Here is a 17,531-nt window from a genome sequence, read left to right as displayed (position 1 = left end):
GTTCCAAAGTATCACAATGCAATCTTTTCCTAATAGCTATGTATAGGCAACAACAATGATGGTAGTTGTAGTACTCGTTGAGACTGAGACAATAATCCTTTTCATAGAAGCAAAGTCTCAATACCATAACTGAGCGAATACTTTGCTGTCTGAGACTTGAACAGCCTGGTTGCTTCTGGACCTCCTAAGAAGACTGGTGCCATTCTCTTAGGGGCACTTGGTGGTAAAGTTGCTTCTTTGGCAACTGTTGTCTCAGAGGCAGGGGTTCTCTGAATTTAGGTCTGGTCTACAGGATCTTTCTCACACATATGTCCTTCCTGTAGTTCTGCTCAGATTAGACCCCCTACTAGGGGTCAGACCAAGTCCATCACCCTGGCAACCTAACCAGTTTGCCAATATTAACTATATATTGCCCATACATTGCTATTAGTGTACAGAGTGCATAAAGAAACAGATGCTTTAACAATAAATCACAACATTATACTTAATAGCATTAAATTAACCCTTTGAAGTAGTCCTTTACTGCACTGATGGTTGTCACTCAGTATCTGGTCCTACTGGAAGGGAGTATTAAGAGGGGGAGTGCAGAAGTAGTAATCGTGCCCCAGCCCAGGTGCCTGAGATGCAGCCATAAGCCACTCTGTCATATAAGACACTGGTATTATAAATGGCACATGGTAGGTCGGGGCGCTGGTACAAATTCAGGTTACATCTCTCCTCATGCTTCTAGGTGAAATGCATCTAACTGTGCAGGGAATATTATGTCTGAAAGAGACTTTAGGGTAACCCAAACATAAATGTTCCTTCACAGTTATGATTGTACAAAGAAGCACAGCCATTATTCAAACTTTTTTTTTTTTTTAAGTCAGATACGATTTAAAGTATTACTTTGGAGATACAATAATAGTGGGCACAAATAGGTTTTCCTATGCAGTCAACTATTTCTTTATTCCGCAACAGATCCCGGTGGAACATTTCAAACCAGCAGATGTGGAGTTTCAAGTTCAGTTCCAGCATGAGAATATTGCTGAATTATACGGGATCATCTTATCGGAGAATATGGTTCACCTATACATGGAAGCTGGAGAAGGAGGGTCAGTGTTGGAAAAATTAGAAAGCTGTGGACCCCTGCGTGAATTTGAGATTATCTGGGTCACCAAACATATTTTGAAGGGTCTTGATTTCCTTCACTCTAAAAATGTCATCCACCACGACATTAAACGTAAGTGACCATTACCATTTTATGAATTTTCTAACTTGCATTGGCCCAACCTTATAATAGGGGGGACATTGCCATTTATTACACCCAGCAACCCAGCGTGCCTTTATGAAAATATTAAGTACTGGACCAAATTATCTTAAGACAAACCTATTATTTTCTTAGTAGACTCTTAGCTTTGTGGAGGAAGGAACATAGCAACTACTTTAGCAGCAAAGTTTTTTTTTTCTTTTCTTTTTTAAGGAGCATCACTCACCCGCACTGATCCCAAGACGCTCCAATTCTGACATTTTTTATTCACTGACATCTAAGAAATGGCTGGAGATGCCTGTTCTGCCAATCACTCATTAAGGGGGTCAGCGCTGGCTCAGTAAGCATCTCCTGCCATTTCCTGTGTCAAACTTTATATTTTTTTTCAGTATAAAAAATTATATGAAACTGAGTGTTGAAGTCCAGTGGGTGGTCTTATCGGTGATTGACAGTCTTCCCTGTACAATTGTGTATACGGAGATGGAGGTCTGTCACTAACTAGGACCACCCACTGGACTCTTAAATTCCAAGTTGATTGGTGGGGGTCCTACCGCTGAGACCAGGGGCATAGCTATAGGGGGTGCAGAGGTAGCAGTCGATACTTGACCCAGGAGCCTGAGGGGGCCCAAAGACCCTTGTGCCACATAAGGACACCGGTATTATAGAAAGTGCATGCTGGTCAAGTTACACCTCTGGCTGGAGGGAAGGGGTTAGATCAAAAATTTGGCATGGTGGTGGTTATGGGGGGGGGGGGGGTTGTTTCAATTTTTGCCTAAGGCAGCATGAAGGCTATGTGCTTCTCTAGCCACAAAGCCCAAGCTGAACTCTTGGCACCTCCGGCAACTCTTGCACCAGGGCCTGTGAGCCTTTAGCTACGCCCCTGGCTGGGGCCCCCACCAATCATGAGAACGGGGTCCCGTACCCCCATGTGCACGGTCGCTCCATTCATTTCTATGGGAGTTCTAGAGATAGCAGAGTACATCACTCGCCTATCTCCGGAACTTCAATAGAAATTAATGGAGGGACCGCGCGCATGTTTCGACCGGCCGCTCCGGTCATTTCAGGGGAGCTGCATGCCTCCATTCTCGGTGAGGGTCTCTGCAGTAGGGCCTCCACCGATCTAATAGTTAACTCTTTTATCTAACTTTTTTATCAACCTGGAATAGCCCTTTAATTTTGCTCTAAAATACTGAGGGGAGGGGATTTAATAAGACAACAAAGAATGCACAGGAGCAAGATGTGCCAAATATTTGCACCAAAATTTGGGAATTTTGTACACCAGGTTCATGGCATAAAGCCAATGATAAATTCCCCCGATGATGTCTGCAGACAGTGTGGCGATGTGACGGGTCCCCTTTAAAGCCAACCATTGTCAGACAATAGAATGTAACTTCTACCGTTCTTTCTTCCAGCCAGCAACATTGTCTTCATGTCAACAAAGGCTGTCCTGGTGGATTTTGGCCTCAGCATTCAGATGACTGGAGATGTGTATCACCCCAAAGACCTGAGGGGAACCGAGGTAATTAGGGCACACCCATAATCCTGAAAGACGGTAAATCATATCATGCAAAAAAGGAAGTAAAGCTCGGAACCTCTGACCGTGCTTCCTCCTTCCCCTTCTGAGTTCAGTCTGGATCACACATGCATTGTGTCCACCGAAAACTATCTGTGGTTAAACAACTAGCTATCCCATGTATCATAGGAATATTGGGGATGCATGAAATCAGAAAAAAGTTTTTTTTTTTTTACAGAAACAGCGCCACTATTGTCCATAGGCAATGTCTGGTATTGCAGCATAGCTTCATTCACACGAATGAAGGCGCAGCCATGAGCAGAGCAATATAAGTAAAGCATTTACAAAGTTACTTTACTTTTTATGTAGATTATATTTAAAGGGGTTGTGCCATGATTGATGTAAAATATGAAAATCGGACATCATATAGGACATGACAATCTCTTTCTAACAAAGCTAGAACCAGCCCTGTACCTCACATGGATCCAGAGATCTCCACAGTCACTGCTCCGATTGCTCTGCTAGATTATCTTAAAGGCTGGCAGCTCAGGGAGTGTGTCCTTTCTGCTGTAATTCTCTCCCTGTAACTGCCACAGCTTCCAACAGAACATATGGCCGGTAGCATGTGGGACCAGCTCAGTGAGGCGGACCAAAAAAAAAGTAAAAGAACAAACAGCAGGTGGCGCTATACAGATACATTTTATTGAATAACTCAGTGGCTATGCTAAATTTTTAGCTTAGATTTTAGTTCTAGCACAAGGACCTGCATAGATGCATCACAATTAGAAAGAGGCGCGCACCTCTTAATAATTGTGGCACATCTGACACCAATGGGGAGCATAGATTATGATCAGCTTTTTAAATGGCAATAATAAGTGTCCCCCTCTGTATCCGAAAAACAGTGCTCTGAGTGCTCTAAATATGTATTGAGATTAATTGTTTTAATTTTCCTTTCTTGCAGATTTACATGAGTCCAGAAGTCGTTCTCTGCAGAGGACATTCGACTAAAGCTGATATTTATAGTATGGGCGCTACGATCATTCACATGCAGACAGGAAATCCACCCTGGGTGAAACGCTACCCTCGATCAGCATACCCCTCTTACCTGTATATTGTAAGTTCTTCTTTGCTACATTTTCTTCTAATCGGTATTTCGGTAAGGGCTCTTTCACACTTGCGTTATTGTCTTCCGGCATAGAGTTCCGTCGTCGGGACTCTATGCCGGAAGAATACTGATCAGGATTATCCTAATGCATTCTGAATGGAGAGTAATCCGTTCAGGATGCATCAGGATGTCTTCAGTTCCGGTACGGAACGTTTTTTGGCCGGAGAAAATACCGCAGCATGCTGCGCTTTTTGCTCCGGCCAAAAATCCTGAAGACTTGCCGCAAGGCCGGATCCGGGATCAATGCCCATTGAAAGGCATTAATCCGGATCCGGCCTTAAGCTAAACGTCGTTTCGGCGCATTGCCGCATCCGACATTTAGCTTTTTCTGAATAGTTACCATGGCTGCCGGGACGCTAAAGTCCTGACAGCCATGGTAAGTGTAGCGGGGAGCAGGGGAGCAGCATACTTACCGTCCGTGCGGCTCCCCGGGCGCTCCAGAGTGACGTCAGGGCGCCCCAAGCGCATGGATCACGTGATCACATGGATCACGTCATCCATGCGCATGGGGCGCTCTGACGTCATTCTGGAGCGTCCGGGGAGCCGCACGGACTGTAAGTATACCGCTCCCCCGCTCCCCACTACTACTATGGCAACCAGGACTTTAATAGCGTCCTGGGTGCCATAGTAACACTGAAAGCATTTGGAAGACGGTTCCGTCTTCAAATGCTTTCAGTACACTTGCGTTGTTACGGATCCGGCAGGCACCTCCGGCAACGGAAGTGCATGCCGGATCCCAACAACGCAAGTGTGAAAGAGGCCTAAAATGTTTCAATAGATAGTTTTATGTTTCGCTATATTTTGGTATTATTCATTCTTACATATTTAGGGGGGGGGGGGGGGGGGTGGCTCTAAACGATGAGCTGTTCCCTGCAGCCTCCAGCGCTGGAGCTAGCAGGAACAGGAAGCACAGCACCGTTCAAACTGTAGTGGCCATGCTGGGTTACTGCAGCTCTGCTCCCATTTAAAATGGATGGTAGCGGAGCTGCAGTAACCAGGTACGGCCACTTCACTTTGAACGGCGCTGTGCTTCCTGTTTCATCCACAGTTCTAGCTGCAGGGAACAGCTGATCGGTGGGAGTGCAGGTGTCAGCCCCTAACCGATCGCATATTAATGATCCAGTCTAAAGATAGGTCATCAATATTAGGAGCATGGAAAACCCCTTTAAATCATGAGAAACATGCTAGATCATAAAAATGCTGTACGCTAACCGCAGTTTCTCATATTTGCTATTTCCCCACAGATACACAAGCAAGCTCCCCCCTTAGAGGACATCGATGAAGACTGCAGTCCGATCATGCGAGACCTTTTGGTTTCAATCCTGGATAAGAATCCAAATCAGCGACCTACTGCAGCAGAGCTACTAAAACACGAGGCTCTGAACCCACCTCCCGAGGACCAGCCGCGCTGCCAGAGCCTGGACACCGCGTTGCTGGAAAGGAAAAGAATGCTGAGAAAGGAGCTGGAGCTGCCTGAAAACATTACAGGTACCAAATGTTACTGGATTTATTTTCCTTATTTGTTGCTTTGTCTGAGAGCATCTGCCGATGGTTTTTCCAGTCTTTCCAGTTCCAAGGAATATTAAGTGGGGATAGGTTTTCACATGTGCTTCATAGGCCGAGTGGAGCAATTGCAAAACATAAAAAAAAAAAAACCTGCACTAAAATTTTGACTTCTTGTAAATGAGTCGAAGAGAGATGGAAAGTGTTTCGAAAGAGGTTACAGAATTGTGGATGATCAAAGGCTGACAGTCGGAAGGCCTTAGGCCTCTTTCACATGAGCGTGACGGATTAGGTCCGGATGCTTTCAGTGAAACTCGCCCCTTTTCGCAAGCAAGTTCACTCAGTTTTGTCTGCGATTGCGTTCAGATTTTTTCCGCCCGGGTGCAATGCGTTTTGATGCGTTTTTTTTACGCGCGTGATAAAAACGGAAGGTTTGCAAGCAACATCTCTTAGGCCCCTTTCACACAAGCCAGTTTTCCACGCGGGTGCGATGCGTGAGGTGAACGCATTGCACCCGCACTGAATCCGGACCCATTCATTTCTATGGGGCTGTGCACATGAGCGGTGATTTTCACGCTTCACTTGTGCGTTTGCATGAAAATCGCAGCATGTTCTATATTCTGCGTTTTTCACGCAACGCAGGCCCCATAAAAGTGAATGGGGCTGAGTGAAAATCGCAAGCAAGTGCGGATGCGGTGCGATTTTCACGCACGGTTGCTAGGAGGCGATCGGGATGGAGACCAGATCATTATTATTTTCCCTTATAACATGATTATAAGGGAAAATAGCATTCCTAATAGAGAATGCATAGTACAATAGGGCTGGAGGGGTTAAAAAAATAAATATATAATTTAACTCACCTTAATCCACTTGCTCACGGAGCCCGGTTTCTCTTCTGTCTTCATCTTTACTGTGCACAGGAAAAGGACCTGTGGTGATGTCACTACGCTCATCACATGGTCCGTCACATGATCCATCACCATGGTAAAAGATCATGTGATGGACCATGTGATGAGCGCAGTGACGTCATCTAAGGTCCTATTCCTCAAAGAAGAAGACAGAAGAGATGCCGACTGCGCGAACAAGTGGATTAAGGTGAGTTAACTTATTATTATTATTTTTTTAACCCCTCCAGCGCTATTGTACTATGCATTCTGTATTCAGAATGCTATTATTTTCCCTTATAACCATGTTATAAGGGGAAATAATTACATCTACACAACCTTGAACCCAAACCTGAACTTCAATAAAGAAGTTCGGGTCTGGGTACCACATTCAGTTTTTTATCACGCATGTGCAAAACACATTGCACCCGCGCGATAAAAACTGAACAACGGAACGCAATCGCAGTCAAAACTGACTGCAATTGGGTACCTACTCACGTGGGTTACCCGCAACGCATCCGGACCCTATCCGGACACGCTCGTCTGCAAGGGGCCTTAGCAACCATCAGCGAAAAACGCATTGTACCCGCACTTGCTTCCGGATGCGATGCGTTTTTCACTGAAGCCCCATTCACTTCTATGGGGCCAGGGTTGCGTGAAAAACGCAGAATATAGACCATGATGCGATTTTCACGCAACGCAAAACTGATGCGTGAAATAATACGCTCATGTACACAGACCCATTGAAATAATTGGGTCAGGATTCAGTGCGTTCGCATCGCACCCGCGCAGAAAACTCGCTCGTGTGAAAGGGGACTTAGTCCCCTTGCAGACGAGCATGTCCGGATTAGGTCCGGATGCGTTACGTCTGCGATCAGGGAAAATCGTGCGAGTAGGTACACAATTGCAGTCTGAACATCGGAACGCAATCGCAGTCGAAACTGACTGCAATTGTGTACCTACTCGCAATTGTGTACCTACTTTTCCCTGATCGCAGACGTAACGCATCCGGACCTAATCCGGACATGCTCGTCTGCAAGGGGACTAAGTCCCCTTTCACACGAGCGAGTTTTCTGCGCGGGTGTGATGCGAACGCACTGAATCCTGACCCATTCATTTCAATGGGTCTGTGTACATGAGCGTATTATTTCACGCATCAGTTTTGCGTTGCGTGAAAATCGCATCATGGTCTATATTCTGCGTTTTTCACGCAGCCCTGGCCCCATAGAAGTGAATGGGGCTTCAGTGAAAAACGCATTGCATCCGGAAGCAAGTGCGGGTACAATGCGTTTTTCACTGATGGTTGCTAAGGCCCCTTGCAGACGAGCGTGTCCGGATAGGGTCCGGATAGGGTCAGGATGCGTTGCGGGTAACCCGCGTGAGTAGGTACCCAATTGCAGTCAGTTTTGACTGCGATTGCGTTCCGATGTTCAGTTTTTGTCGTGCGGGTGCAATGCGTTTTGAATGCGCGTGATAAAAAAAACTGGTGAGCGCGATTACGTCATCAAAGGTCCTTTGGCAGGTCCTGAAAAAAGAAGCAAAAAGACGATGCCAGCTGTGCGATCAATTGGATGAGGTGAGTTAATTTTTATTTTATTTTTTTAACCCCTCAATCCACATTTTAGTAAGCATTCTGTATTCAGAATGCTAATTTTTTCCCTTATAACCATGTTATAAGGGAAAATAATACAGTAAACTGACTTTAATCAATTTACTAACATCATCTCCTAGCAACCATGCGTGAAAATTGCACCGCATCTGCACTTGATTGCGGATGCTTGCGATTTTCACGCAGCCCCATTTGATTCTATGGGGCCTGCGTTGCGTGAAAAACGCTGAATATAGAACATGCTGCGATTTTCACACAACGCACAAGTGATGCATGAAAATCACCGCTGATCTGAACAGCCCCATTGAAGTAATGGGTCCGGATTCAGTGCCTGTGTGAAAGGGGCCTTAGATTAGGTCCGGATGCGTTCAGTGAAACTCGCATTTTACAAGCAAGTTCAGTCAGTTTTGTCTGCGATCTGCGTTGTTCCGTTTTTTCAGCGCGGGTGCAATGCGTTTTGATGCGTTTTTCATGCACGTGATAAAAAACTGAAGGTTTACAAACAACATCTCTTAGCAACCATCCGTGAAAAATGCATTGCATCTGAACTCTGCAGGCATTTTTCACTGAAGGCCCCTACAGATTACTGCTGATTGCTGGGACCGTGTGATTCGCATATTTTCCCAGCAACATGTCTGACTATATACCTGCATTCTCCATGAAATACAATGCTGGCATTTCCTCTCATAACTCTATGTTGTGCTGTTCCTCTGTTATTCCTGCTAGAAATGTAGGAATATTTTGTCAGCTGGGTGCTGTCCTTCTCCTTGATATTGCACAATCAGGGACACCTCGTCAACGGTTAACAACCTGTTGTCAATTTATTCCTAAAGGTCTAGGAGTCTGAACAAATGATGTTCCAAAATTGAAATTCCATCCTAAACTGGCGTAGCATGTTGTAGTTGATTCCTCCTGTTTCCTAGCCTTTTAAGACTAAGGCTACATGCACATGACCGTTGCGTTTTTTGCGGTCCGCAAACCGCAGATCCGCAAAAAACGGAAGCCGCCTGTGTGCCTTCCGCAATTTGCGGAACAAAACTGGCGGCCCATTGTAGAAATGCCTATTCTTCTCCGCAAAACGGACAAGAATAGGACATTCTATATTTTTTTTGCGGGGCCACGGAACGGAGCAGCGGATGCGGACAGCGCACAGAGTCCTGTCCGCATCTACTGCGGCTCGGATGTGGACCAAAACAATGGCCGTGTGCATGAGGTCTAATCTGAATAAGGAGGTTCATACAGTAAACAGCAACTATGTTCTATAGCGGTATACAATGTCTTCCCATGCGGTTGGCAGGCTCCTCTCCGACCTTCCCGTCAGAGACTAGACTGTGTAACAGAAATGGAGAACTTCTACCCGGAGTGCATTTTGTGTAGACTTAAAAAAAGGAACTTGGAAGCTCAGCTTCCTCTATTATTATGTACATACGGTATATTTTATGTCACTTATTAATACTGTAAACACTTAATATACTAAAGAATCGATGCATCAGAAGAAATGTGACTATGTGCGCGTTTCATGGTGTGACCCAAAGCCTATTTTATTTCCTGAAATTCAGGTTAGGCCTCATGCACACGGCTGTTGTTTGGGTCCGCATCCGAGCCGCAGTTTTGGCGGCTCGGATGCGGACCCAGGGCCGGCCTTAGGTGTCCAGGCGCCCTGTGCGAGCTAACTTTGTGGCGCCCCGCCCCCCAAAAAAAAACAAAAACACTGCTTGTTGCTGGCATCATGGCATAGGCTGGCTGACTATCCAACCAAGTAGTTACCAGCCCGCACACCCCAAAGGCCAGTGTAATGTTATACTTCCCTACTTTGTGAGATTTCCCTACCCTCGTCACTTCCGGTCGCACCGGACATGACGTGAGGAGGTGTGCAGCGCCGCGCAGGCGCACAACGTCAGGTTAGGGAAGTTTCACAGCAGAGTGCGCATGCGCCAGGAGTCTCGCCGGCGGTTAGGGTAGGGAAAAACTATGGGCCATTGCGCAGGCGCAGTGATCGGATGGATGTTCTCAGCTGAACACCGACCGACACTGCGCATGCACCAGGAGCCTCACCCACGGTTAGGGAAGGGAAAAATTACGTACGGGCCAGTGCTTTTTCCCTACCCTAACCGCTGGTGAGGCTCCCAGCGCATGCGCAGTGTCGGCCGGTGTCCTGCTGAGAACATCCATCCGATCACCGCACCTGTGCACTGGCCCATAATTTTTCCCTACCCTAACCGCCGGCGAGGCTCCCAGCGCATGCGCACTCTGCTGTGAAATTTCCCTAACCCATCGTTGTGCGCAGTGCGCCGCCCCAACACCACAGTATAATAAACATTTGCGCAGTGCGCCCCCCCTCAATATAATAAACATTGGTGGCGCAGTGCGCCCCCCCAACACCCCAGTATAATAAACATTGGCGCAGTGCGCCCCCCCTCAATATAATAAACATTGGTGGCGCAGTGCGCCCCCCCCTCAATATAATAAACATTGGTGGCGCAGTGCGCCCCCCCTCAATATAATAAACATTGGTGGCGCAGTGCGCCCCCCCCTCAATATAATAAACATTGGTGGCGCAGTGGGCAGTGCCAATGAGGGTTAAAAAATAAAAAAATAATTAACTCACCTCCTCCAATTGATCGTCTTCTGTTCTTTCTTCATGACCTGTCAAAGGACCTGTGGTGACATCACTGTGCTCATCACATGATACATCACATGATCCATCACCATGGTAATGGGTCATGTGATGAGCTCAGTGACGTCACCACAGGTCCTGAAGAAAGACCGGCAGCTACGCGATCAACTGGAGGAGGTGAGTTAATTTTTTTAAATTATTTTTTAACCCTCATTGGCACTTCCCACTGAGCCACCAATGTTTCTTATACTGGGGGGGCGCACTGTGCCACAAATGTTTCTTATACTGGGGGGGGGGCGCACTGTGCCACCAACGTTTCTTATACTAGGGGGGGCGCACTGAGCCACCAATTATGTTTCTTATACTGGGGTGTTTGGGGGGGGGGCACACTGTGCCACCAACGTTTCTTATACTAGGGGGGGGGGGGGGGGCTCTGTGCCACCAACGTTTCTTATACAAATACAGGAGGCGGGTGCCGGCAGATTTGTCCCTATGACACTGGCTGACCTGTTACATGTGCACTTGGCAGCTGAAGACATCCGTGTTGGCCCCATGTTCATATGTGTCCGCAGTGCTGAGAAAAATCATGTTTTAATATATGCAAATGAGCCTCTAGGAGCAACGGGGGCGTTACCATTACACCTAGAGGATCTGCTCTCTCTGCAACTGCCGGGCCCTCTGCACTTTGATTGACAGGGCCAGGCAGTGAAAACGTCATCACACCTAGCCCTGTCAATCCTGAGGACAGACCCTAAATATCAAAATCTCGGAAACTTCTTTAAAAGCATAAATGAGCTTATACTCCTCTCGTCAATTCCCCACGGCTGCCATTCTGACCCGGGTCCTGCTGCGCTCCACTTCCTGACATCTCGACACAGCAGGAAATGGCTGAGAATGTCACAGCGGAGAGCCGGGCACCACTGGACTGGCAGCCGCGGCATTTTTGGCGGGATGAGTATAAGCTTGTGGCATCAGCTTTAGACTGGGATTCGTTTGGCCAACGAGAGGAAATTTTTGTTAGGGCCCAACCCCTACATCAGGGGTCAGCAACATTCGGCACTCCAGCTGTTCTGAAACTACAATTCCCAGCATGCTCTATTGATTTTTATGAGAGTTCTGAGAAGAGCAGAGCAAGTATGCATGCTGGTAGTTGTAGTTTCACAACATCTGGAGTGCCGGAGGTTGCCTACCCCTGCCCTACATCATCAAAGTCTTTTATAGGCTTTGAATAAAAGAAATAGACTCTAGTTGATTGGCTTCAAAGGCAGCCAAATTAATTTTTGTGTCCTGGACCATTGGGGACCATTATGGTGTTAGAACCTGAGCCCACTGGAGGATCCTCTGGTAATCTGGTGGGTCACCCTAACCCTGTATGGCACATCAATGTCCAATAGATGTAGTTCCTACCTCTAGGACCTGCTCCTATCTCAGAATGGGGCCCGATGTGATTGAGGAACATATTACAAATTTGTGTCATCCTCTTCATCCACTGCTATAGGACTTTCAAGCAGTAGGCTTGATTTACTTGTTCTTTACATGGTTCACTTACTTTTTCTACTTGTTTTTTACCCTATAGATTCTTCTTTGTACACCAGCGAGGAGTCTGAGCTCCTGAGGAGACAACGATCCCTATCCATTGACCTGGGCGCTGTTGCCGGTTATTTTAACCTTGTGCGTGGGCCTCCTACTGTGGAATATGAATGTCAGTAAATGGAGAAGAAGACAAAGGACTGATATAAAAATCATATAAGAAGGAACATCCATCACATTGTGCATTCATTTGTATAAAACTGTTAAGAAAAGCTGCTTTATATGGAAAGTGCTAGATAGGTGTGTATGGGAGGAAAGTGTAAAATAAGGATATCCAAACACGTGGGCCTCCTACCGTGGAATATGAATGTCAGTAAATGAAGGAGACAAAGGACTGGTATAAAATCATATAAGAAGGAACATCCATCACATTGTGCATTCTTTTGTATAAAACTGTTAAGAAAAGCTTCTTTATATGGAAAGTGCTAGATAGGTGTGTATGGGAGGAAAGTGTGAAATAAGGATATACAAACACTGCAGGTCTATACCCAAGACTTTACTACTATTTGTGCAAAGCATATTATCTGAGGTTCTTACGAGCGGCTCTGCTCACATCTACATCACGCATTCTGTTTTTAACGCATTTGTTTTAACAGATCAAAATGGAAATTGAATGGATCCTAATAGACGTGAATTATGTTGCTAGACCATAAATGGCTGCAACCAGAGGAAAAGACTGTGCAGCAGAGGATGTTTTCACAAAGTCAGTGTTTCATCAGTGATTTTCATCCAAGATCGTGAGCCAAAACCAGAACAGGTGGAAATCTCTCCATTATATCTTATCTCCCTGCTCCTGGTTTTGTCTCACCATCACCGATGGAAATCACTGACCAAACAATGACTATGTGAAAGCTGCCTTAAGATCCCTTCTGTGAAAGCTTCCTCGGCAAGAACTGGGGGGCGTCCCACTGTCGAGGCCTACCACACAGTTTCAGAGGTGCCGATATAGCAAACCTCGTTATTTTGCCCAATGGAAATGTGGTGAAATGGAGGCAAAAGCCAACTGGTGACACAGTCAATGGGATCCATGTGAATATTTCTCTAGAAAAATACCAGTGTGAACAGAGCATAAATGGTTGTTAGCTCACCGGTATGAAAATACATAAATATCGCAGACGTGATCATCACCACGGCACTGTATCATTATGTAGAGTTTTTTTATGTTTGTCTGCTGTAAATGTATAAAAATTGTCTTTAAAAATAGTTTATTTGTAGAATTGGAGCCGGTTCCGACGTGTGCATGGTTATCTGTGAATTATTATGTCTAACCATATATATAGTACATCCTCACGGATGACTGAGTGATAGTGCCGTCAGCTGCGTTGATCGCATCTCTTGCATTTATAAGGTTAATTTTGCTTACTGAATAAGGGACGGTAGTGAGTGACGAGGCGCTGTGGAAACAGTAAATCATACCGTGTATGATGAGTATACAAAGTGTCTCAGTATACAGCATTCGTTTTAGAGTGTCATTTGTTAGATTAATCTGTGTATCAGATTGCAAAAAATAAAATAAACTTCTGAACTAGATTATTGTGTGATTATTACTATTCCTGTTACTACATCGGAAGACTCATGGCAGGAATACGGGATAACTACGGAGGTTGTTGTCGAGCTTCATGCACACGGCTGTATAATGGATCTGAGTTGTACGGCGCCAATAAAGAATAGCCCATGGAAGTGCATGGGGCTTAGCTGTGCCCCCTATTGTGGGCATAAGGCTTCCCAGGCAGACACTAGCAGAGCGGTGCTAAAGTTCTAGGTGCCAATGTTTTTCTTATGCTTTGCTTGTTGCTCGTGAGGAGACAGCCAAGTAATCGCCCAACAAGTGTCCTCTGATTTTTCCTATTTCATTTATTTGTACCCTTTGTAAATTCTCTGATAACTTTCTTGTTCCCTAACCTTTCTACAAACTTTGCATAAATCATTAATAAAGATGAAGGTAACAAACTGTGTAATATATCTTATCAGAGAAAAATGCCTCTTTCTTCCTCAAGCAGTTCACTGCTCCTTCCCATAGACCTCATTAGGCAGCTGTCATTTTGATCCTTCAGTGAGCTAACCGTCTGTCTCATCTCTATGGTTGGATTTAGCAGAAAATTCAGAGGGCAGAGCCTGATAAGTGCAGAAACATGCATTTTTATCTGCTAAGATAGATAGATAGATCTCCACATCAGTGAGACTTCTGGATGGACCTCAGGCCGCCAGTATCACAGCAGTTTTGAGTCTGGGAAGTACTATTTCATTATTTCTGTATCTCCACTTTTCATTATATATATATATATATATATATATATATATTGTAAGGGATCACCTCTTATTCGGGGGTCATTCTCACAATGATCTTCATCGACCACAGGGTTAGGGGCCAAACATTGCTTTTATTTGGCACCTCAGCAAAACCAAAACAAACAATACAAATAAAACACCTGCCCGGCTGGGCTCTAACTAAACATGAGGACTCCCTACCTCACTGAAAGCCCCGTTCACACACAGGAAGAACATGCAGCTTTTCCCAGCCCAACAATCCAGCACTTCCAAGCTGTAACAAAGTCCAGTACCTTTTGGGGGATTGTGGCCCAGAAGTCCTCCTGACTCTAGCGGCCTAGCGACCGTCGATTCCAAGACCTCGAGGAGTCCCCCAAAGTTCAGGCTAACACCTAGCCCCGTGGCCCCTCAGCCAGCTCAGCTGAGCCCACTTGTACAGAGCCTTCCCAGGCCTCTGCTGCACACAGACTCTTCCTCCTCCTAACAGTCTGGACTGGGCTCTTATCCCAGACTGATTGTTCCACCTGGCGCGGCCTCTGACCTGCTGATTGACAGCGAAGAAATGGAAACTCCTGCCATATCTCTCCCCTAGTAGCCGTGAGGCCTGTCACTGCCTCACAATATATATATATATATATATATATATATATATCACACATACAAGAGGTTAAACATCACTTTTACTGATGACAAAATTCAAACGAAGTGCCGTGCTATCAATCAATCGAAATGGCTCGCTTCCTTGCTTTCAGTATCCATCAATCCTTCCAATACAAGCCAAAAAAAACATACAAGGAGACGTGCAAATTCATCAAAAAATCTCTTAAAACACATTTTCCAGAGTATTCAAAAAGTTCTATACATACATTGTACACATTCCTCCATGGTGAAGTTCTGGTGATCCACTGCTGACACCAAAGAGCAAAAGTGTGAAGCGATATGGAATCAGTATGACATTGTATGTGGATAACTTTTTGATACTCTGGAACATGTGGTTTTAATTAGAAAATTTATCAAAAATTCTCTTGTCCCCTTTTGTGACTTTATGTCCAAAATGTTCTGGCTATTCCCCGTTTTAAAGGTTTGCTAATCTGGTCGTGAAATCCAGGTAATAGCCCTACACTGGTGTCTGACCCTTCAAATTATATGCCTACATATCGTTTACTTGTGTGTTTCCTCTTCTACAATTTACATCATGGGCCATTATCTCACACGTGTCCTTTTATACCCACAATCACAGTTTTTTGCTCAGTAGTACTCTAAGGCCATCTAACTGTCCAGTGTTATCAGTACATGTTTTGGGTAGTCGGAGTCGCAATTTAGCATCATGGGTCAGAGTCCGGTGCCAGGTGTGTAATTTGCCTGAGCTGACATTATTGTGATATGTCACTTTGACATCTGAGGATGTCTTACGATGGACATCTAGGTACATCTAGTGTGTGTGCCCAAAGGTTCCTTGCTCCAATGTGAGGGTTTCTCTCCTCCATTGATGATTGATGGTTCTGTTCTCTGGTTCTCATGACTGTAATAAAGAGAAGAGAAACACATTGTCAGGTTCACTCATCTAGAGGTGTCTATATAGACCTCACACAGGTAAGACTACTTACATCAAACAGTGAGATGTTCCTCTGAGCTGTGTGGCTACAGAACGGAGGAATGTCTATATGAACAGCAGAAAGCTGTGCCTACAGATCATTGGTTGAAGGACATATCTAGAATTCATAGAGCCCCATAGCAAAGTCAAGGATGGGCCCCACCACCACCTAATAACAGTAAACTGGACTCTGGTAATGCAAACACAAGGGGCTTATGGCTGGAATCATACATGTAAAGCCGTTGATGGGTTCAAATCCTGTCCTGTGAGATCTGGAAAGAATTTCCCCAGGACTTTCCCCAACTTTCTGATCTTACATGATAGGATCTGAATCTGTGAAATGGGTCTTAAAGGGAACCTGTCACACTAAACATGGTGTTTGAGCTGCAGGCAGCATGTTATAGAGCAGGAGGAACTTCGCAGATTGATATATCGTTCTGTGGGAAAATATTCAGTAAAAATTGTATTTTATTCATCTAAACCTTACTTTATTTCGAGTGGAAGAGTCCTGTGGACGTTCCTCCTCAGTGATTGTCAGCCTTCCCTGTGTGAGGACCGCCCACTGGACTAATTAGCTCAGAATGAGCAAAGATTTAGATAAATTAAATACCAGTTATACTGAATCTTTCCCCTCAGAACTATATATCAATCTGCTCTGGGCATAACCTGCTAAGGGGGCACAACTACTGTGAGGGGGAACATATCTGGGCATAACCTGTGAAGGGGGCACAATGTGGGCATAACTACTGTGTGCTGGCACAAAGGGGAAATAATTACTATGTGGGGCATTTAGAGGACTGGGTGGGATTAGGTGTATAGTGATTTTTTGGGTGGAGTCAGAGGCGTGGCCTAGCTTTGCACTCTGCACATAATTCTCCTCTTCCTTCTTTTCAAAAGTTGCTAGGTATGCAAATAAGAACAACATTATGGCCATTCCTGCTACTGTGTCTATAGCTCTGCCTATATGATGACTGCCAAATCTGCTGATAAAGGTGTTCAGTAAATAGATGGGGGTTATTTGCATCATGCAGTCACGATTTCCCAAATTCATTGCAAAATGTGGCAATAATCTGTCCTTTCAGCTGTTGATTTGTGATGGAACTGGTGTATAATAAATCCAGGTTCCAGGGTCTACAGCGCCCCGGTCTGTGTAAGGTACTGAATACTTACTTCTCTTCATTCGGTGGTGGGGCTGCTGAAGCAGCAGAAAATCACTTTGAGGAACCTAAAAAATAATGACGTTTATGAGAAGGGAGGAGTCTTGTGATGACAGGTAAGTGGTGACCAGTGATTAGAATGGAGAAAGGAAGGACGGAGGCGCATATTGTGAGTCTGACCGTGAAGGGGATGCTTCCCTCTCTTTATGGGATATATAGATATTTACATGGTCATCTCTTCCAGAAAAATGTAGCCAGGAATATGGTGTAAAGATACACAATTCACCCCTTACATTCAGGGCAGACACAAAGCAGATCTGCCCCTGCTATAATGAGCCCCAGCGTAACAATCAGTGCTATAAAAATAATGGAGAAAACTTTT

At 45.2% G+C, this 17,531-nt stretch overlaps 1 protein-coding gene across 1 annotated transcript in view; it reads left to right on the top strand.

Annotated features, from left to right (window-relative positions):
* Positions 1-13,652, top strand: part of MAP3K8 (mitogen-activated protein kinase kinase kinase 8) — a 30,882-nt gene extending 17,230 nt beyond the window's left edge. Inside the window, exons 4-8 of the mRNA XM_040434336.1 lie at positions 961-1,222; positions 2,662-2,768; positions 3,724-3,876; positions 5,172-5,415; positions 12,117-13,652. Of these exons, the coding sequence (XP_040290270.1) occupies positions 961-1,222; positions 2,662-2,768; positions 3,724-3,876; positions 5,172-5,415; positions 12,117-12,250 (900 nt within the window). The 3' untranslated portion in view covers positions 12,251-13,652. The remainder of the gene's footprint in view (positions 1-960; positions 1,223-2,661; positions 2,769-3,723; positions 3,877-5,171; positions 5,416-12,116) is intronic.
* The last annotated feature ends 3,879 nt before the right edge of the window (positions 13,653-17,531 follow it).

The sequence above is a fragment of the Bufo bufo genome, chromosome 5, assembly GCF_905171765.1.
Source record: "Bufo bufo chromosome 5, aBufBuf1.1, whole genome shotgun sequence".
NCBI classification, from domain to species: Eukaryota; Metazoa; Chordata; class Amphibia; order Anura; family Bufonidae; genus Bufo; species Bufo bufo.
The sequence above is the reverse complement of the archived record's forward strand: the minus strand, read 5'-3'. Positions and strand labels throughout refer to the sequence as shown.